At 44.9% G+C, this 22,241-nt stretch overlaps 1 protein-coding gene across 4 annotated transcripts in view; it reads right to left on the bottom strand.

Annotated features, from left to right (window-relative positions):
* Nucleotides 1-2,644: 2,644 nt before the first annotated feature.
* The window catches only part of LOC141273761 (mitochondrial ribosome-associated GTPase 1-like), a 332,495-nt gene continuing 312,898 nt past the window's right edge, over nucleotides 2,645-22,241 (bottom strand). For all 4 annotated transcript variants that reach the window (XM_073686095.1, XM_073686096.1, XM_073686099.1 and 1 more), the window contains one exon: nucleotides 2,645-2,970. In XM_073686095.1, the coding sequence (XP_073542196.1) occupies nucleotides 2,873-2,970 (98 nt within the window). In that variant the 3' untranslated portion in view covers nucleotides 2,645-2,872. The remainder of the gene's footprint in view (nucleotides 2,971-22,241) is intronic.

The raw sequence follows: 22,241 nt of genomic DNA, 5'->3' as shown, positions 1-22,241 counted from the left end.
CACATGGTGAATGACTGGAGAGGATGGTGCAGGAGTATCTCAAGCTCAATATCAATACCATCAGGGAGGGTTTGGGCCCTTTTAAATTTTGGTCTTCAAAAATGGAAGAGTGGTCTGAGCTCGCCTGTCACGCCTTGGAGGTTTTATCATGCCCGGCAGCCAGTGTTCTCTCAGAACGTGTCTTCATCGCTGCTGGTGGTGTGCTGACAGATCAGCGCAGCTGGCTGTCCCCTGAAAAAGTAGACCACCTAACTTTCATCAAGATGAACAAGTCATGCATCTCCAAGGACTTTTGCACCACAATCGCAGACTGTACAGACTAGGCAATGGTGAAGATTTTAGTGTGCTGCATTGATCTCATGTAATTGCAGTCTGTGATATCTTTTTTTCATGGCATCTGTGCCTGCTGTTGCTGCTGCAGATGTTAACACAATTTTTTTTAAATATGGAGACTCCTGGTTGGGTATCCATCTGCCGGGTTGGATATAGTGGAAGAGGTCCCCATTGAACTATTTCTACTCTGGTGAAATTGATGCTATTTTGGTGGTGTGAAGACTTGTGGTTGGGTCTCCTTCATGTGTGTTGCCTGTAGCAGTAAGGCTTTCAGACCGGCAGGCCTCCACTTACTTTCAGTCAACTACCTGTGTTAGTATCCTTAAATTTTTGTAACAACAGTATTCTATGAAACTCATTTTTCTGCCATCTGAGTGTGGCTGAGCAGAAAAGCAGCTTGAGCTGTTGTATGTGGTATCAGGGCTCCCAGCACAGCAGGCATACACCGATTCCTCACCCACCTCATCTTAATTTGAAGTTAAATTCAAACGTGATACCACATGCATGACATGGCTGACTACTGCTGTGCCATTATACAATTTGCACTGTGGGTCAGTTGATGCCACTTTTGCTGGTGTCTGCCCCTAATTTGAGCTGTTTAGGCAGCTTTTGGGCCCGTTTGAAGGTGTTGTGTATGCGTTTGGTTTTGCCTCCCATTCAATCCAATGGGTTTGGCATGTTCAACGAACTGTTCGGCGAACTATTCAGCAAACATTGGGACGCTTGCTGTGCTGAAAGAAACCGAACATTGAAAGGTTCGCTCATCCTGCTTTGAGCAGGGGGTTGGACCAGATGACCCAGGAGGTCCCTTCCAACTCTACCATTCTATGATTCTATGATTCTATCTCCAGCTTCCACGCCGGACAGGTGTCTTTCTGAAGTGTAAGAAAAACTTTACCAGTTGCGGAATGAAGCAGATTTTTCTGCTAAGATATATTACAAAAGTTTCTTATATTCGCCTGTACTATTGATTTATGCAGAATTTGTTGAAAGTACCTTTCTTAAACCACTCATAAAATACAAAGAGAGTGATTCCTACCTGTTACAAGGGCATATGAATTAAAATTTTGAAAATTGCTAATATTTCACCAAATTTATCACCAGTCTTATTGTCCTAACTTTACAATGACCATGAAGTAAAAGTATCACAAAAGAAAAACTCACTATCATCACACTGTTATGATAAATATTTATAGTTTGCTTTGATTATTATTTAGACAACTAAATATACCTATAAATATCTGATAATTTTGTATTTTAGTAATTAGCTTTATAAGTGTTATTCACAAAAGCAATAACACAGGGTGTTGCCTCTAATATAGAGGTGTCTTTGTGTTAAGTTTTCTTTGTCACATAAGGCATAGGGAACTGGACAGAACCAGTTTCAAGGACTTCAGCAAAATCCAAAATTTACGAACTTGTTGTTCCCAACTAAAATACTTTCTTCCCCAATTAAAATATTTTCTTTCTTATGTAATGTACTAAAACATCCTCTTTCTTTTGTGGGTGTAATAAAATACCGTACTTGTTGCTTGGGATCTGAGGGCAGACAAGAATTGTACACTGAGAGACACTGGCTGTGTGTCATTTTCTTATCTCTGATCCATCGTATTTATTTAATTTGGACAAAATAATGGCAGATTTGGAGATTGTTTGAATCACAACCCAAATTAGCTCTCCTTCGAAGGGGCTACCTCGACACCACCAAAATTGAAACATTTTAAAAACAGGTCTTTGTTAAAAAATCAAAACTGGCTTTGGTGTTAAGAGGTTAAATATGGTATAAAATTTTGTTTTACTTATTTTTTTTTTTAAGGGAAATATACACTTCTATTGTTATGCTGCATACGATTTTTTGGTATTGGGTGTTACCTCTGAAAAATACATATCTTTCATAATAATACAGAGGGCTCCGATTCATCAAGATGGACATTGTTCACAATGGTCTTAATGAGGGGGTGTGTTGGATTGAGAGGCACCTGATTCATTAGAAGGCGCGAGCCTCTTAAATCATTTGGTTGTCAAGAATTAGACAAGTGGGTGTCACCATGCCCTATCCCAGCATATCACATTTTGGCGATGCTGGACAAAACTAGCATAAAAACGCTAAAAGTCACACAATTTCTGCTTGCCTCCATGTTATGCAAAAATGTTGCAGTTTCAAAGAGTTTTACGCCAGGTTTCTGGTGTAATCTCTTTCATGAATAGGGATCATGATTTGAAGATGAATCAAACCCACATACATTTAGCAGTCTATTATTAATATGGGGATTATGCAACAAGGTTTATTACACAAATTGTATTTCAAATGTACGGCTTCAAATGTTTATTTTAAACTCTTGGAGATTAAGTCGTCAAAATCCATTATACTATCAAACAAGCAATAGTCAGTAAAATAACATGGGAAAAATCAAGTTCAGTAAGAAATTTTCCAAAGACTAGTGAAGCTTAGCTTTGTTATGAAAAATGACAGTATAGTGGAGTTTTCTTTTTCATGTGCTGTATGAAATCCAATTCTTTAAACAACTTCTTGTACTTTTCAATCCAAAGTCACTGTTCCCAATTCTCCTTTGCGGAAAGATCGAATGAAGTCATAAGCAGCAGCTGAGTAATTTGGAACTGTAATATTCACATTTCCTAAAAATACACATCAAAATAAACATGATAAAATAAAAGAATTTAGACATATTTGACTGAAAAGGCCCCAAAAGGAAAAACCTAGTCATGTGAAATAAATATACACAAATATATATTTCAAGTCTGTCACAAAAAATGGAAAGTGTATGGTAGAAAAAATGAAGTTGAACATTGTTTTTCTGTGATGTAATCCCAGTTCACTTTATAAAGGAAGAAGATACATTTCTGACATAGAACATAATAGTGCGATAGTGGAGATAGAAACAGAATACTGGGGCTGCGCTTGCCTCTCCTACCATTGATCCAAGACGTCTTCAGAGGGTGGTGATGCAGGAAACAGTAGTAAGTAACTGCACCACTGTCCCTGATGACATCCTGTTCCAGGAGGGAAGCGAGTGCAGTCCCAGCCTCCTGTAACCATTCTGTTGGAGACACCTCTCAAACGAAACATCACAGGAAGTATATAAAAAAAAAACACTTTTAGAGATTAGCTAGATAGGTTTATTGTAAAATGCCCTACACTTCTCCCTAATTACAAGAGTGCTTAGGGTGTAAGGATAGATATTTAGGTCCTCGACAATATGCATGTACTCTTAGTGGTTCATCCACAGATCTCCTATAATTGTATGCTACAACATTTAATAGAGTGGATGACAAACTATTTGGCTTTATTTATTTTTTTCTTATATTCTTCCTTCTAAAACTCAGGTGTGTCTTATGGTGAGGTACATCTTATAATCCCCAAAATACAGTAAGGCTGTGTGCCCATGATGAGTTTTTTAAGCGTTTCTGCAGTGGCAAAAACACTGCAGAAATGCTTAAAAAATGCATGGTAGAAGGCCTGCCATGTTCCCCAATGATAATCTGCATGTGCTGTGCACATGCTGCGGAAATTTCCACTGTGGATTATCATTGCGAAAAAATACACAGCATGTCCATTAATTTTGCGGACACGCAGCATAATTGTCACCATTGACTTGCATTGGAACACTTGGATTCCGCATCAGTGCATCTGTACATGCGGAATCCAAGCGTTTAAATGTGCAGATGGTACCCGGGTCTGGAGGAAAGGAGACTCTCCTCCGGACCCGGGTACCACAGAACCTGTAAAAAAAAAGAATAAAATAAAAAATAAATATCATATTTACCTTCTGATGGCCCCCGCTGTGCTTGTCCTCCCTTGCCGGCAGCTCTCGGTGGACTGAAGGACCTGCGCTGACGTTATAGTCATGTGACGGCAGGTCCTTCAGTGTAGTGTACCGCGAGCTGCCGGCAGCCAGGACGGAGCGAAGCAAGACTCCGGGGGCCTTCGGAAGATAAGTATAGATTTTTTTAGTTTTAAACATTCTTTAAGGTCACACTATATAAATCCATGCCGTTTGCATGGATTTATATAGTGTGACCAAGTTGACAAGCACTTTCCAAGTGATACTAAAATCGCTTGGAAAGTGCTTGTCAACCCGCATGCGGAAATGCATGAGAAGAACGCTTCACATCCGCATGTCCCTGGCAGGAAAAACGCATGTAAAATCCGCATGTACAATCCGCATGTACAATCCGCATGCGTTTTTTCTGCCAGGGAGATGCAGAAACGCTCAGGAAAAAATCCTGAGCATTTCTGCATCGTGGGCACATAGCCTAAATTGGCATTCTTTTTTCACAAATATCACTTTTATAACAGAGAAGGAAATTAGGGAAACCCAATCCAAGTTCTGTTGTGTTGTTTAATCCATTTTCAGATGTATTCTTAATTTGGCCCTAATCTGCTTACTAGACACACAGCAGGGCCAAGAATGAAGGGAACACCATTTAACTTTCAGGCAACAATTTTGGCTAGAATAAATTTCAGGGTCCATCACACGCTAGTAGAGGCACTGAGCTGTCAGAATAACAACCCAGGAGTGTTAATATAGTGTTCGAAGTACTAGGACTAAAACATAATATTTATTAAATTAATTTAAAATTATTTCATACTCTTCTCACCCCCAATATGAGAAAATTGTGCAAAGAAATTCAGCAGTTCAAATAGAATTCTAACAGTATTTTCAGGACATTTACCACTAAATAGAAGAGATGCTGAATAATGGTTCATAAGTGCCTTATTTCATTTGCCTTGTAATAAAGAATCTGAGAACCAAACTATCCCTAAAGTCTATATCTCAGTGTTGACTCTAAATGGGTTTGCCGCCCTAACAATGGCAATCACGCCACTGACTTACAAACCTAGTCCTTTTTCAGAGTCCCTAACAATCCTCTGAACATGTCTTTTGTCTCCTGTGCTAATTACATATACACTGAAATTTCAACACCAAGAAAAAAAAAAGTTATGGAATGATTAAAATCACAGGATCTTTAGACATGTTAATGATAAAAAAAAAATGAAAACATTTTCAAAATCATTATTGACTGAGTGCCACATGCAGAACACGCCATGGCATGCTAACAATTCGGTTATTTATGGCAATCTGAGGACTGTTATGCCACACAGAATAAATGTGGGTATTCCACTGCTGGTAGCTTCCTTTGCATTCGTCAACCAATGCTGATCCAGATGTGCTCGATGGGAGTCAAGATCAGAGATGATGCATGCCATAGTAGTACATTTAGGCCATGCAGGCTGTTCTCAATAGCACCAACAACATGTGGCCTGGAGTTGTGTTGAAACTGGGCTCCTTGGACACTTTGGAGAATTGGCAGTACCAACAGTTCCACGACCAAATCTATGTAAAGCCGAGCTGTTCGTGTATCCAGAATGAAGACTAGAGGGGTCCATCTACTGTACGTTATGCCACCCCACACAAAAATACCAGAAGTAGGACCACTGAAGTTCCCTTGTGAAGGCCTCTTTATGGTGTTGCCTTCATGGTCTCATCAGATTCAAAGAATAGCACGCAGTGAACCATTCTGTACTGCAAATTAAATTAGACATCACTTTAAAAACATAAGGTGTCAAACAGTGTCTACACAAACCATTAGAAGGTGTTTGCACAACATTGGCTTACTAGCCAGACATCAAGCTATAGGTGTTCCATTAACCTCACACCAAATATCTCAAAGACTATCATAGTGTAACACAAGACAGCAATAGAGGTTGGTATGGAGAGCTATACTCTTCAGCAATGAGTCCTGCTTTTGACTTGAATGCCATGATAGCTGGAGATTCATCTATAACGCCATGAAGAGGCCTTTACAAAGGAACATGAAAGTGTCCCAGGAGACGTTCTTCAATACTATAATACCAAGCAGCATTTGGCTCTAGATGTGTGGTGAGCGCCTTGCACCTCCAAGCGCTTCACAGAAGTTTATAACGTTAAGATATGAAAATAAAAAAATCACATTTTGCCCACAAAAATGTTTTTTGGCCCCAATTTTTTTACTTTCCTAAGGGTAACAGGAAAAATTGCACCATATAATTTGTTGTGCAATTTCTCCTGAGTACGCAGATACCCCATATGTGGGGGAAAACTATTGTTTGGGCGCACGGCAGGGCTCAAAAAGGAAGGAGTGACGTTTTAGAACGCAGGTGTCATGTCGCGTTTGGAGGGACTCCTGATGTGTTTAAACAGTGGAAACCCCCGACAAGTGACCCCATTTTGGAAACTAGACCCCTCAAGGAATTTATCTAGACATGTGGTGAGCACCTTGAGGCCCCAGGTGCTTCACAGAAATTTACAACTTTGATCTGTGAAATGAAAAAATATATATTTTTCCCACAAAAATTTTGTCTTAGCCCCAAATTTTTTCAATTTAACAAGGATAGCAGGAGAAAATGGACCCCAAAATTTATTGTGCAATTTATCCCGAGTACACAGATACCCCATATGTGGTCAAAAACTACTTTTGAGTCACAGTGCAAAGCTCAGAAGGGAAGAAGAGCTATATTAGAGTTCAGATTTCGCTGGAAAGGTTTGAGGGGGCCATGTTACACTGGCAGTGCTCCTGAGGTGCCAGAACAACAGAAACCCCTCCATATGTGATCTCATTTTACAAACTACAACCCCCAATGAATTCATCAAGGGGTGCAGTGATCATGGGCAGTGAAGAATAAATGACATTTCTACAACTAAAATGTTGTTTTAGGCCTAAGTTTTTAATGGGACGCAGCGTTATTTGCCTCCAGGAGTACAGATTTTTCTAGAATAGTTTGCAGACTCCATATACAGAGCCACTAAGTGCTAGAAGAGCAGAATCCCCCCGTAAGTGACCCTATTTTGGAAATGATACTCCTTTGTGAATTTATCTACAGGTGTAGTGATTATTTTGACTCCCTGGGTATTTTCCAGAAACAAGCAGCAGTGGATGTTGCTGAGTGAAAGTTGCAAACTGACGTTGTAGTGACCAGTACATTGTGTCCAGCTCATGCTTCTAGAGAAATGCACCTGTAAATTAGGCGGGCTCTGATTGCTACAGAAATTCCAAACATGTGGAAGATAACTGCTGTTTAGACACACTGGGGTTGAGAAGGGAGTGGGGCATTTGGGAGCGCATTATTTGTTGAATTTCTTTTGAGGGGCGAGGAGCAATTTCACTTTTCCAGAGCCTTTATACTACCAGCAACGCGGAAGCCCCCTATATTTCCGATAACAGATGATGGACCTGAGTGGGCTTTTTTTTTGTTGCGGATTGATTTGAAGCTTTTGTTGGGAACATTTTACATAATATTTTGGATAACATTTATCCTCCGCTCTACGCTGAGCACTTTCCATCTTAATCTCCGAGTGACGTGATTCAGATGAAACCCCCAAGGGATTCATTCACTATAATGAGGCAGCAGAGTTACTCTGGACACCCAGGAATGATAGCAGAGAAATGAAAAGACGACTGACTAGTTTCGGCATACCATGACTATGATTAAGGTTTTATGCCGAAACTAGTCAGTCGTCGTTTCATTTATCTGTAGTCTGGTCTGCTATGTGCTATCATTCCTGGTTTTAATGTTTTTGTGACATAAACTTCAAGTTTTACTTACCTGGGTACGTTTTGCTGGAGAATCTATTTTTTTTCTTTTTGTAATGAGTGTCCCAATTGCGGAAGATATCACTGTAGAGGCCCCATACGAATTTTCTTTTCGTTTTTCCCCATATAATCAAGTGGGCAATTGATTTGGGACAAATATACTACACCTTTCATTCTACATTTCATAAAATGTTTTAATTTCTTCTGTAGTAAACCAGGTAAATGTTTTGCCCATGTGTATTTGATTGCAGACAGAAAACAAAGCAGAAAGTCCCCTTGGGTTTTCTAAACAGTCAATGTTCTTTTGATGGCTTTGGGAAAAAAATAGATCTTTACCATGAGATCGCAAATACTCTGGCCTTGGCTAAAGGTAATTTGAGGTTTTTGTTGAGAATTTTTTCAAAATCCTTAACAGCTGTCCCGGCCTGCGGACCACATCCGGCTTTCTGCGGACCGGGACAGTATAAGGTTCGGAGCCCCTGACTCTATCTAGATTTCCCCGGTATTTGCATCCTCGGGATGCTGATGCCGGTGAATACAACGGTGGAAGAGAAAGCCTTCAGCTCAGTCTTCCACCATTCAGTCTAGGTGACTGAGCATCTCAATGCTGTAGGCTTGATAACGTCATTACATCTGATGTGGAGCATCAGTGTGTAAACATGTCAAACTCTGGCCCGTGGGCCAAATCTGGCCCACAGGGTGGTTTTATTTGGCCCGTGACACCAGAACCACCACCCCTTTGTGGGGCCATTATTCTGTATGGTGGACCTTGTGGGGCCCATTATTCTGTATGGAGGACCCTTGTGGGGCCCATTAATCTGTATAATGGTTGGCCAGCGACTTTGTCCAAGTTTTCATTTTGGCCCTCTGCTCTACACCAGGGATGTCAAACTCAAACACACAAAGACCAGAGCAGCACGCCAGGGGAACGGAGGTGAAGTGAATAGTGTTTGTTTTTTTTGTCATTCACTTGTGGAGTGAGCATGTGGGACCATCATTATGTTTGGGGACTGTGGTGGATCATACTGTGTGGTGGCCATCATAATATATTAGGGTGTTGCGGGGGATTATACTGTGGGGCTAATCATTCCATGCTGGAGGCTGTAAGTGATCATACTGCGTGGGGGCCATGTGTTTAGGGGCTGTGAGGAATCATACTGTGGAGGCTGTCTAGGGGTAATCACTATGTGTTGGTGGACTGTAGGGAATCATACTGTGTGGGGTGACTGGGAGCAATCACAAGTTGTGAGGAAAAAATATGAAGAAAACTTGGTGATGGGTGCTGTCATGGAGACAAAGATGAGAAGGTGTAGAAAAACAATGAACATTTACTAAAAGACAGCAACGCGTTTCAAAGTCAATCTCGTTTTTCCTCAGGATATCATTCAAAGAAGTATGTAAAACACTTATAAAGGAATCTGTTATCCAAAGAAATTTCATGTCTCACCTGACACAGTTTAAAATCATATGACAAATAAAGAATATAAGTCTAGATAAAATCTCTAGATGAAAAAAATGTAAAGAATTGTGATGACCCATACCCCCTCCCCAACAATAAAAAAAAACATTATATTTATTTCCTCGTTCCTTTTTTACAAAAATTACACAAGTCCTATTATAGTCATGTTCTCATGGCTATTTAATTTAATCCCTCAGGTAACAACCTGCCTAGCTTGAAAATCAAAGAGGATTCTCTATTTGCCAACCTCCTAAAACAATATGGATCAGATTTGAGTAGTTGTTCTATTATTTTCAATCTTAAACAATAGGGATCTTTATTGAGGGTAGAGCAAAAATGTTTAGACAAACTATGATTTAAAATCCCATTTTTTATGTTGGGTCTGTGTTTATTCATCATTTTCCTGCCGAATTGTAAATTACAACTATATGGTAACAAATAAATAAGAAAAGAACTACTACAGTTTAAAAACTGAACTTGCCATAAGAGAATCAAATTAAAGCTATTGCTCTTATGCGTTAATATATTGCAACACAAACACTTCAAACTGCCACATTTGAAACAACCTTTTAAATCATGAAACATAAAACAATTATTAGAAGATAATAGTGGAGTATAAAATTTATCCTTAGCATTTTTCATAAATATTATATTTGGTTTCTTGGGAATTAACTTAAATTTGGTCCATTGTCCGTTGTGATCCTATGCTCGCATAATATCTTTCTAATGGAAGCATGTCCTTCATTAAATGAGGTGATAAGACAATATTGAAATGTATGTATATTTTAAGTAGTTTGAGCATTTTTTTTCCTTATCTCATCTGTTTTTTTTTCCAATACATTCCTTCTGGGATGCCAATCTATTTTTCCGATAAGTGTTCATAAGCATGTCCTTAGGGTAACCTTTAGCTAGAAATGTTTTTTGTAGGAGATATGCCTGTATATTAAAATCTGCATCTACGGTGCAGTTCTTTCTGATCCGCCAATACTAGCCATATGGGACATTTTTGAACCACTTCGGGAGATGACCACTACCAATTTTTAATTAGCGGTCAACATCCACATTTTTAAAAAATGTGGATGTAACAATCTTGCCTGTATGATCTTGTGGGATTGACGCACCCCTGGGCCTGTGTCGCGCAGCGTTGCGCACACGGGAGCTTACCCGGAGCCGGATCTGTTGAGGGTTGTAGTCTCGTGGCGGTGACCCGGTCCGTGCCCAGGGAGTCAGATTAAGTGGCGCTGTATTAGCGGTAGATGTTGGACGACTACGCCACCCGCTGAATGCAGCGAAGGAGCTGCCGCTGCAGGGCAGACCGCTGAGGCCGGTGGTAGGATTGTGCAGCGTGATAGTATCACCCCCAACGGGAGGGGTATGGCCTCAGGGCAGCCGACGTGGATGATGGGGTAGCAGGAATCACTCAGACGATGCGGTGTAATTCAGGGTCTTTACTGGTGATAAAGATAGACCCTCCCGGAGTACTGGCTAGCGATCGGGGCCTGGTCAGTCCTTGAGCAGATGGGATCTCCCCTGGCCAGGCGGAGTTGTAGGCCTCCCAAACTGACTGTACTCTTCTGGCTACCTTGCTAGAGGCGGGTATAAGTAGCCCACGTCCCTGAGTGTACCGTGTGGTGCTCACCCGTATGGCCGGTGACTCGGGGCCTTCTAGTGGTGTCCGCTCCACGACGGCGGTGCTGGTCCCACGCGTGTGACCGTGCCTTCGGGTTTCTTGGCCAGAGGACCTGAAATCCCCTGCCGGGCGGTTTCTGCTGCTGGGTAAAGATTAGTCCCCACAGCCTCGGACTCCGGGTCCGGTGATAGCTTCTCAGTCAGGGCGAGCTCTGCAGCTGCCAGCCCCTGACTCCTTATAGCACTGCTCCCACAGAATTCCTGATGTTCTTTTCCTATATCTGCTTCTCTTCTCTGTCTCTACTTCTTCTCTACTCACTAACCCTGCCTCAGCCCTAGGTTTATATAGGGGAAGTTCTTCCCCTCCCAGGACTGGGCAGGAGGTGTGGCATGCACAGGATCCCTGACCAAGAGACCTCCCACCTGCTCTCAGACATAACATTGCTGTTACTGTGGAAACCAGACCCCTGGGGTGCCACATTCCCCCCTAGTGAAATTTAGTACTCCGGGACTAAACATATTTTTAAACATAACAAGGTATAAACAATAATAGTACAATAAGAAAAACATATAAAGATGGTCACGGCGTGTCCGCAACCGGGTGCAGTTTTTGAAGAAAAGCAAGGTGTCCATTTCACCAAAACAGGGAGACGTAACCAGGTAGGGGTCTGTCCTGCCCCGAGTCCTTAACAGTCTTTAGTCCATTCCTAGGTTACGCTCCAACCATGTACAAGGATTCCCGGTAAATCCACCAAGGACTCCTATAAATAACTAGAAACACATAATTATACACAAGCAACAAGAAAAACAGGTAACCACAAATAAAACAATTTATACACTTCAAATCCTCCAACGTGCGGGTAACTGGCCTCTAGTGGCCCTAGTGGACCTACGGAGCTGACTGTCTAGCCCTGAACTACAGGGTGTAGGAGCTGTCAAGGGTAAACTGGGCAGCTGTCTACCGGCTCTTTGGCTCACTAGGGGTACGGCAGGCTCACTATAAGCAGAGGGTTGATCCTCCTGTTCTGCTTGTGTGGAGTCTTCTGCCTCCTGGACCGGCTGCTCTTCCAGCTCTACCTGTTGCTCCGTAGGCACTTGGGATGCTGGTTGGAGGAACGTGAGGACGGGTACCACAACTGCACCATTGACTTGAGTCCAGGACCGAGGGAAGTCTCCGAGCACAGTACTAACCATATCTTCCCTTTCCTCTACGGGTCGATGGTCTTCTTGTTCCTCTTCAGGGTTTCGTAGCTGTTCAGGACACTTCTTCAGGTGATCCCGGGATACAATGGCTATGGTCTCCCCTCCGTCTTTACTGATGGTACAGACTTTCGGGTTCTCGTGGCTTGAGGGCAGTACGGTGTACGGGTCCTTCTCCCACTGGTCGTCCAACTTGTGGAGCCGTCTTTTCCTCTTCAAGACCTGCTCTCCGGGTACCAGGGGAACAGCGGGAGCATACTGGTTGTAAGTTTTCTCTTGTCTTTCCCTAGCCTGACAGAGACTTCGCTCCACGCTCTCCTGTACTTTCCGGTACTGCTGCTGCCTCTCTGTGTCCCAGTCTGCCTCTGGTGAAGTGTCCTCGGGTGTCAGGACTCCCATTTCCAGGTCAACAGGTAACTTACCAGGTCTCGCCCTCATTAGGTAAGCCGGGGTACAGTTGGTGGAACCTACCGGGATGTGGTTGTATAGGTCCACCAGATCGGGCAGCTTCTCAGGCCACAGATTGCGTTCTTCCAGGGGCAACGTTTTCAGGAGATCCATTACCACCTGGTTCATTTTCTCACAAAGTCCATTAGTTTGCGGATGATAGGGTGTCGTCCTTATCTTCCGGCAGCCATACAGATTGCAGAATTCCTGGAAGACCTCCGCTTCAAAGGCAGGTCCCTGGTCCGTCAGCACTTGGTCCGGGTACCCGTGTGGGCGGCAGAAGTGCTGCTGGAAGGCTCTAGCTGCTGTTTGAGCCGTTAAGTCCTTAACGGGGACGACAACCAAGAACCGGGAGTAATGATCCACAATGGTTAACGCGTAGACGTAGCCACTTCTGCTTGGGGTCAGTTTTACATGATCCAAGGCTACCAGTTCCAACGGCTGCCGGGTGACGATGGACTGCAGGGGAGTCTTCTGGCTGGCACGGTCCTTCCTTCTTAGGTTGCACGGGCCACAGTCTCTGCACCACCTCTCGATGGTTCCCCTCATGCCTACCCAGTGGAACCGCCCACGCAGCAGGAACTCCAGCTTCTTCCATCCGAAGTGTCCAGCCCCGTCGTGGTATGCTTCCATCACCATGGCTGCGTCTCTCCGTGGCACCACTACTTGCCAGATTAGTTCATGCGTCCGGGAGTTAACCATTCTGCGGCACAACTTCCCCTTGTAAAGGAACAGTCGACTCTTCTCAGCCCACAGTTGCTTGGCTTCCTCTGGAGCGTCTGGGTCAAGGCGAGCCTCTGGCCGAGTCAGCATCTCCTTCACCAGCCGGACGGCAGGGTCACTGTCTTGCGTTTCCTCCCAGTTGTAGTGAGGCAAGGGGTTAAACGTAGAGGCTTGCTTACTCCTTACCCGATGGGAATACTGGATAGTCCCATGACGGTGGAACGCGGGGAGTTCGACTTCTTCCAGTCCCTCTGGATCTTCTCCTACGTCCGGTAGGTTTGGCATCCTGGACAGGGCGTCCGCGTTGGTATTGGAGCGTCCTGCCCGGTATTTGATTGTGAACTCGTAGTTGGACAGACGGGCCATCCATCTCTGCTCTAGGGCACCAAGTCTTGCCGTGTCCAGGTGTGTCAACGGGTTGTTATCCGTGTACACGGTGAACCGGGAAGAAGCGAGGTAGTGCTTAAAGCGTTCGGTGACTGCCCACACCACTGCCAGGAACTCTAGCTTAAATGAGCTGTAATTCTCAGGGTTTCTTTCGGTGGATCGCAGTTTTCGGCTAGCGTAAGCGATTACTCGTTCTTTCCCCTGCTGGATCTGGGACAGTACGGCTCCTAGCCCGATGTTACTTGCGTCGGTGTAGAGGATAAAGGGCTGGCTGTAATCAGGGTACGCCAGGATTTCATCCCCCGTGAGGGCCATCTTCAGCTGGCGGAAGGACTCTTCTTCTAACTTCTCCCATTTGAAGGGCGGCTTCTGGTTCTTGGCCTTCCGGGACTGGCCTATCAGGAGGTCCTGCATAGGAGCTGCCTTTTTGGTGAAACCGGGGATGAATCTGCGGTAATAGCCTACCAACCCGAGGAACTGCCGCACTTCCTTTACACTGGAGGGACTTGGCCATTCCTTAATTGCGGTGATCTTATCAGGGTCGGGAGCCACTCCGTCAGCGCTCACCACGTGTCCCAGGTACTGCACTTTTGGTTTCAAGAGGTGACACTTGGAGGGTTTTACCTTTAAGCTGTAGCTTGCCAGAGCTTCGAACACTTCCGCCAGGTGTTTCAGGTGGTCCTCATAAGTCTTGGAATATACGATGACATCGTCCAGGTACAACAGGACCGTCTCGAAGTTTCTGTGGCCCAGACAGCACTCCATTAATCGTTGAAAGGTTCCCGGTGCGTTGCAGAGTCCGAACGGCATACAGGTAAACTCGCTAAGTCCCATCGGGGTGGTGAATGCGGTCTTCTCCCGGTCCGCCTCTGCTACAGGAACCTGCCAGTACCCGCTAGTGAGATCCAAGGTAGAGAAGAAGTTAGCAGATCTTAAAGCAGCCAAAGACTCCTCTATCCTTGGTAAGGGGTACGCATCCTTGTGTGTGATACGGTTAATTTTCCGGTAATCTACACACATCCTCATGGTGTTGTCTTTCTTTTTGACTAAGACTAGTGGAGCTGCCCAGGGGCTACAGCTATCCCTGATCACCCCAGCCTCCTTCATGTTCCTAAGCATCCCCTTGGCGTGTTGGTAGTGTGCAGGGGGTACGGGTCGATACCTCTCTTTTATAGGAAGATGGTCTCCCGTGGGGATGTGGTGTTCTACCCCCTTGACTCGCCCGAAGTCTAACGGGTGTTTACTAAACACTCTCTCGTACTCTTGAACCACCCGATAGACTCCCTGTTTCTGGTGTGAGGGAGTGGAGTCAGTACCCAAATGTAGTTGCTGACACCAGTCCTCCATTGTTTCCTTAGAGCCGTTACCTTCCTCCGGGGAAGATGGAGGCAAGGGTTCTACGGACTGTATGGAATTTTGATTGATGGTATACAATTTGGCTAGCGTGGCATACCGGGGCAGGTACACTTCCCTCTTCCCGATATTTATTATGCGAACGGGCACCCTCCCATGGCGTACATTGACCACCCCCCGTGCTGTCAAAATGGTGGGCCTACTGTCTGAGTAAACTGGTTCTACCATTGCCTGGTAATCTCTACCTCTCAGACCAATAGCTGCCCGGCACCAAATCATCATTTCACTTTTTGGGGGCATGGCAATAGGGAAAGGGTCACACATTCTTACGCTACCAATCTCACCACCGGAGAGTTCTATCTGTTGCCGTCGCATCAGTGCCCGGATCTCTTTCTGGAGCACTCGCTGCTGGCCGGAGCTGGCGTTCTTGGCAACCTGTTGTAAAAGGAAAATCACCTCTGCAAGACAATTTTCAATTACATTAGTTCCTAGAGTTATCTTTGGGTGACTCTCGTGTTTGTCAATGTCTACAATGATCAGTCCCTGTGCTGCCAGTTCGACTCTACCGATTTTAATGGTCACCTCTTTAAATCCAATCTGTGGCACGGGCTGACCATTGCTGGCGATGATACTCAAGTCGTCGTCAGGGTAGCGGGTGATATCCGAGTCATTCCAGTACTGCTTGAAGAGCACGTACGGGATAGTGGTAACCTGTGACCCGGTGTCCAGTAGGGCACTCATGGGGATGCCATCCAGTACCACGGGCAAGACTGGACGTCCTCCCACATATTTGTCGCGCCAGTTCGATGGGCCTGATGATCTTTTTCCTGGGGTTTGGCCCTCTACCCCAGGTTGTGCCAGTTTAAAGGACAGTACCTTGCCATATGTCCGGGTTGATTGCAGCGGCGGCAGATGGGTTGTCCGTCCTCGTTGTATCGGTCGCTGGGTCTTCCTCTGGCCGGTGGGGTCCTCCTTGGTCGACGCCACGGGATGTCCTCCGGTCCGGATGCCAGCTGGATCTTCCCTGGAGTGGAAACCTGTAAAGACTGCACAGTTCGGGTTAGCGCGGCAACGCTTTTAGCTAGCTCTTGGACCTGATGGTGCAGGTCTGGAGCCGGGTCATTGTTCAAAGCCTGCGCATCAGCTCCCACAGGCCCTGCCGACAAGGGTGCCGCCTCCTGGTGGTAAGTGGTAGTGGGGCGTCTGTGGGTCACAACGCCACCTGGTGCCGGTTCTCGGAGCACCCAGATGGCTCTGTCCTTGAACTGTGCAAATCCCAGATGAGGGTCCTGTAAGGCCATTGCCCGCAACTGGGTTCGGTGGGCATTGCAATATAAACCCTCTATAAATTGTTCAGTCAACAACCTGTCCTCGTCTCCCACGCCGTCAGGGTCGGTCTGCTTAATGGCTCTCAGGGCCTCTTGTAGGTTCAGGGCATAGTCCCTTATACACTCATGTGCCCGCTGTTTGCACCCGTAGAATCTAAGCTTGATCTCGGCTGAGGTGCGGGTATCAAAGGTGTCCCTCAGCCGGGTTAGTATCTCTGCGACAGTCCTCCTCCCAGGTGGCCAGGACTTTACCTCCCTTTGGGCTGCCCCGGTTAATTGGGCCACCAGGATGCTCACTTTTTGCTCCTCTGTGAGGGGATACACCTGGAAGAGGCTATCCAGCTTTTCTCTAAAGTCATGCAGGGTATGTGACTCCCCTGAGTACTGGGGTAGCCAGGCTGCCCCCGGGATATAGGGCATGGTGAAAGGCATGACCGCAACAGCGGTGGCGCTGGCGGGGGTTGAAGCGGTGAAGCTCTCCTCCGTATCCGACATCCTTCTCCCCCCTAGTGGACCGTGGCCTACCTTGCGATGATCCTCTTCCGTAGGCCGCGGCTCCGCAGTGGATCGTCAGGGTTGAGGACCTTCCGTCGCGCTCCTGTGACGTCGGCGTCTGCTGGGCTCCTTCCAGGACCTTACGCAACGTCCGGACGTGAGGCGGGGCTTCAGTTCTCGCGCGCTTTCGGAGTCCACGCCCCTCTTCTTCCCGCGCGGCGTCTTCAAGATGGCGTCCAACGGCGGGAAAACTCCACGGATGGCGGGAAGAAGGCAGAAGATGGCGCCGGATGGCGGGAAAACTTCGCGGATGGCGGGAAGAAGACAGAAGATGGCGCCGGATGGCGGGAATCTTCACCACTGGTAAGTTTGAACAGTCTTTTTCAGGCACGCAGTACCCGGTGGTTGCGGGCACGAGATCCTGCCGACTACGCCAAAAGTTGACACACCCCTGGGCCTGTGTCGCGCAGCGTTGCGCACGCGGGAGCTTACCCGGAGCCGGATCTGTTGAGGGTTGTAGTCTCGTGGCGGTGACCCGGTCCGTGCCCAGGGAGTCAGACTAAGTGGCGCTGTATTAGCGGTAGATGTTGGACGACTACGCCACCCGTTGAATGCAGCGAAGGAGCTGCCGCTGCAGGGCAGACCGCTGAGGCCGGTGGTAGGATTGTGCAGCGTGATAGTATCACCCCCAACGGGAGGGGTATGGCCTCAGGGCAGCCGACGTGGATGATGGGGTAGCAGGAATCACTCAGAGACGATGCGGTGTAATTCAGGGTCTTTACTGGTGATAAAGATAGACCCTCCCGGAGTACTGGCTAGCGATCGGGGCCTGGTCAGTCCTTGAGCAGATGGGATCTCCCCTGGCCAGGCGGAGTTGTAGGCCTCCCAAACTGACTGTACTCTTCTGGCTACCTTACTAGAGGCGGGTATAAGTAGCCCACGTCCCTGAGTGTACCGTGTGGTGCTCACCCGTATGGCCGGTGACTCGGGGCCTTCTAGTGGTGTCCGCTCCACGACGGCGGTGCTGGTCCCACGCGTGTGACCGTGCCTTCGGGTTTCTTGGCCAGAGGACCTGAAATCCCCTGCCGGGCGGTTTCTGCTGCTGGGTAAAGATTAGTCCCCACAGCCTCGGACTCCAGGTCCGGTGATGGCTTCTCAGTCAGGGCGAGCTCTGCAGCTGCCAGCCCCTGACTCCTTATAGCACTGCTCCCACAGAGCTCCTGATGTTCTTTTCCTATATCTGCTTCTCTTCTCTGTCTCTACTTCTTCTCTACTCACTAACCCTGCCTCAGCCCTAGGTTTATATAGGGGAAGTTCTTCCCCTCCCAGGACTGGGCAGGAGGTGTGGCATGCACAGGATCCCTGACCAAGAGACCTCCCACCTGCTCTCAGACATAACATTGCTGTTACTGTGGAAACCAGACCCCTGGGGTGCCACAGGATTGTGAGATCTAGAAATTGGATAGCTGCAGAAGAATAGGCCGGATTTAAAACCAGACACCATGAGTTCAAATTCAATTGGTGAAGAAAAAATTCAGTACCTGCTCAAATGAAAAATAAATCATTAATAAAACGTTTATAAGTGATGTGACCCAGTGGTAGAACGAAGGAGGCGATAAACAGGGGCTCAAAATGCACTATAAATAAGTTTACATAATTTGGCATGAAAAGAGTCCTCACTGCACAACCCCTCGTCTGCTGGTCGGTCGCATCCCCAAAAGAAAAAACAATGTGATTCAAAAAATTCTGATCCTTGGGAGTTTACCGATGTAGCAGGATAAATTACAAGTGATTTAACAAATCCCGGAAACTATGGGACGTCCGGGGGAATTCTAAATATCTTTGTGCACTTTTGGGAATTAATAAATTTTGTGGATTGGTTCAATCACTCAAAATGTATCCCACTATATTTCTTCTACCCTTTGTTGCACAATTACCTTTGTTTTTACAGGATCCTTCCCATTTTACAGCTGAATTAAGTCAATTATTTGTACTATTTCACTGTATCTTTTTTACCTAGATGTACATTTTTTTATACTCTAATATTGAGCATAATTTTGGTATAAAAGCCATATTTTATTTGAACTCGTCTATTTGCTGAGGATATTTGCTGCTGCTTCCTTTATACTTGGATAATAAAATACTGATGGGGGTTTATTATTTCTCCCTCCCCTTATTTCCACCCACAGGGAAGCTAGATTTTCATGAGACTTACATATATTATCACGTAGGATGGGTTTTAGGGATGATATTACATATAAACAAACCCTACCAACCGCTTATTTGCTATTCATTCCTGAATAGACTATAGCCCTGTAAATTAACAGCCCAGTCATAGCTCGCAGACAGCCATGTCTCAGTTATCCCCACCATATCACTATTTTCTTTCAACAACATTAAGGCTGAGTTCACACGATGCGTATTTCATGCGTTTCCGCGGCGTTTTTGCAGTTGTGTAAACGCATGAAAAACGCATGGTAGAAGGGAAGCAATGTTCCCCAATGGAAATCCGCATGTGCTGTGCCCATGATGCGGATTTTTCCGCAGCGTCAACGCTGCGGTCAAAAATCCGCAGCATGTCAATTAATTTTGCGGAAACGCGGCGATTTCGCCGCCATTGACTTGCATTAGAACGCGCCAATTCCGCAAGACAGCATTTGTACTTGCGTTATTGGCGCGTTCTAATGCAAGTCAATGGCGGCGAAATCGCCGCGTTTCCGCAAAATTAATTGACATGCTGCGGATTTTTGACCGCAGCGTTAACGCTGCGGAAAAATCCGCATCATGGGCACAGCACATGCGGATTTCCATTGGGGAACATTGCTTCCCTTCTACCATGCGTTTTTCATGCGTTTCCGCGGCGTTTACGCAACTGCAAAAACGCCGCGGAAACGCATGAAATACGCATCGTGTGAACTCAGCCTAACTCTAATCTCCCCCATCTTGTTGATGAGGCTTCTGGCATTAATGTACATGCAGTTTATGAACTTTATTTCGCAATGTTCAAAGTTTTAATTTGTATGCCCTTAAACCAGATAGTTATAGCAGACAAAAAAGTCCATAAATAACATTTACCACATGTCTACTTTACATCAGTATTATTTTTGAAACATTTTTTTTTATTAGGAAGTTAGAAGGGTTAAAAGTTGATTAGCGATTTCTCAAATTTCAAATGACCATATTTGAAGTGACTTTAAGTGGCCTATATGACAGAAAATACCCCAAAGTGACATCATTCTAAAAACTGCACATGTCAAATTGCTCAAAACCACATCCAAGAAGTTTTTTAACCCTTCAAGTGCTTCACAGGAAATAAAGCAAGGTGGAAGAAAAAAAATTAAAAATGTCATTTTTCCCACAAAAATGTTGCTTTAGCCCCAAATTTAGCATTTTCACAAGGGTAAGAGAAGAAAATGGACCATACAATTGTTGAACAATTTCTCCTGAGTACGCAGATACCCCATATTTCATGTAAAATTACTGTTTGGGTATATGGCAGGGCTCAAAAGTAAGGAGTATCAATGGACTTTTCAAACGCAAAATTGGCTGGAACAGATAGCGGATGCCATGTCGCGTATGCAGTGCAACTGATGTACCTAAACAATGGAAACTTCCCACAGGTGTCCCCATTTTGGAAACTACACCCCTCAAGGTCTATCTAGATGGGTGGTATCAAAATATTGCAGCCAGGGGACGTCATTACTGAAACCACCCACTGTTATCTTTGGAACCACAGCTCTCTGCTGGCCCCTATTGTCTAGACAATTACTCAACTGACTAACTGAACGATTATCGGAGGAGGCTGCAGATCTTAATATTTTCTATCATATGTGGTGAGCATCTTAAACCCGCAAGTGCTTCACAGAATTTTATATCGTTGAACCCTGAAAATGAAAAAACAAATCACACTTTTTCCACACAAATGTTGCTTTAGCATCATTTTTTTTAATTTTCAGAAGGGTAAGAGGAGATATTGCACAGCAAAATTTGGGGTTCTTTTTTTTCTAAGTACACCAATACCCCATATGTGGTTGAAAACTACTGTTTGGCCACACTGCAGGGCTCGGAAGAAGCGCCAATTGAATACTGGAGCGCAATTTTGTCTGGAATACATTGTGGATACAATGACACATTTGAAGTGTGCCTGCCATGCCAAAACCCCCCAAAATAACCCTATTTTGGACACTACACCTTTTGAGGAATTCATCTCGGGAATAGTGAGCATTTTAACCCTCAGGCAACTCACAAAATTGTATAATATTGTACTGAGTAAATGGAAAATTACCATTTTCTCCACTAAAATGTTGCCTTGGCCCCAAGTTTTTATTTGCAAAAGGTATAATAGGGCAAAATGAACCACATGGTTTGTTAAGCAATTTCTCCTGAGTACGCCAATGCTCCATATGTGGTCGAAAATAATTTTGAGGCACATTGCAAAGCTCAAAAGCGTTATATTGGAGCTCAGATTCTGCAGGAATAGCTTCAGAGTGGCAGAGCCCCTGAGGTGCCATAACAGCAAACCCCAATAAGTGACTACATTTTACAAAATATATACCCAATTAATTCATCTAAGGCTGCAGTGAGCATGTTGACACCACATGTGCCTCACAGAATCTTTTACCATTGGGCAGTGAAATAAGAATAATTACATTTTTATCAATAAAATGTTACACATAGTTACATAGGTTGAAAAAAGACCTAGGTCCATCAAGTTCAACCTTTCTCCACCAATTATACATTGTCACTAACTGAACTATAACCGACAATATTATTTGTACTGAGGAAATCATCCAGCCCATTACTACCTCTTGTGATAGGGCATTCCACAATCTGACTGCTCTAACTGTAAAGAACCTATTTAGCTGCCGGAATCGCCTTTTTTCCACCAGCAATGATTGCCCCTTGGTCCTTAGTATGGTCTTTAGAAAGAATAAGACACGTGCAAGTCCTTTGTATTGACCATACATATATTTCATATAATATTATATATATAGCGAGAGAGAGAGATACAGTACAGACCAAAAGTTTGGACACACCTTCTGATTTAAAGATTTTTCTGTATTTTCATGACTATGAAAATTGTACATTCACACTGAAGGCATCAGAACTATGAATTAACACATGTGGAATTATATACTTAACAAAAAAGTGTGAAACAACTGAAAATATGTCTCATATTCTAGGTTCTTCAAAATAGCCACCTTTTGCTTTGATGACTGCTTTGCACACTCTTGGCATTCTCTTGATGAGCTTCAAGAGGTAGTCACCGGAAATGGTTTTCACTTCACAGGTGT

Source organism: Phyllobates terribilis, unplaced genomic scaffold (genome assembly GCF_046119375.1).
Source record: "Phyllobates terribilis strain yellow unplaced genomic scaffold, ASM4611937v1 Scaffold_5__5_contigs__length_657084704, whole genome shotgun sequence".
Lineage (NCBI taxonomy): Eukaryota > Metazoa > Chordata > Amphibia > Anura > Dendrobatidae > Phyllobates > Phyllobates terribilis.
The sequence above is the reverse complement of the archived record's forward strand: the minus strand, read 5'-3'. Positions and strand labels throughout refer to the sequence as shown.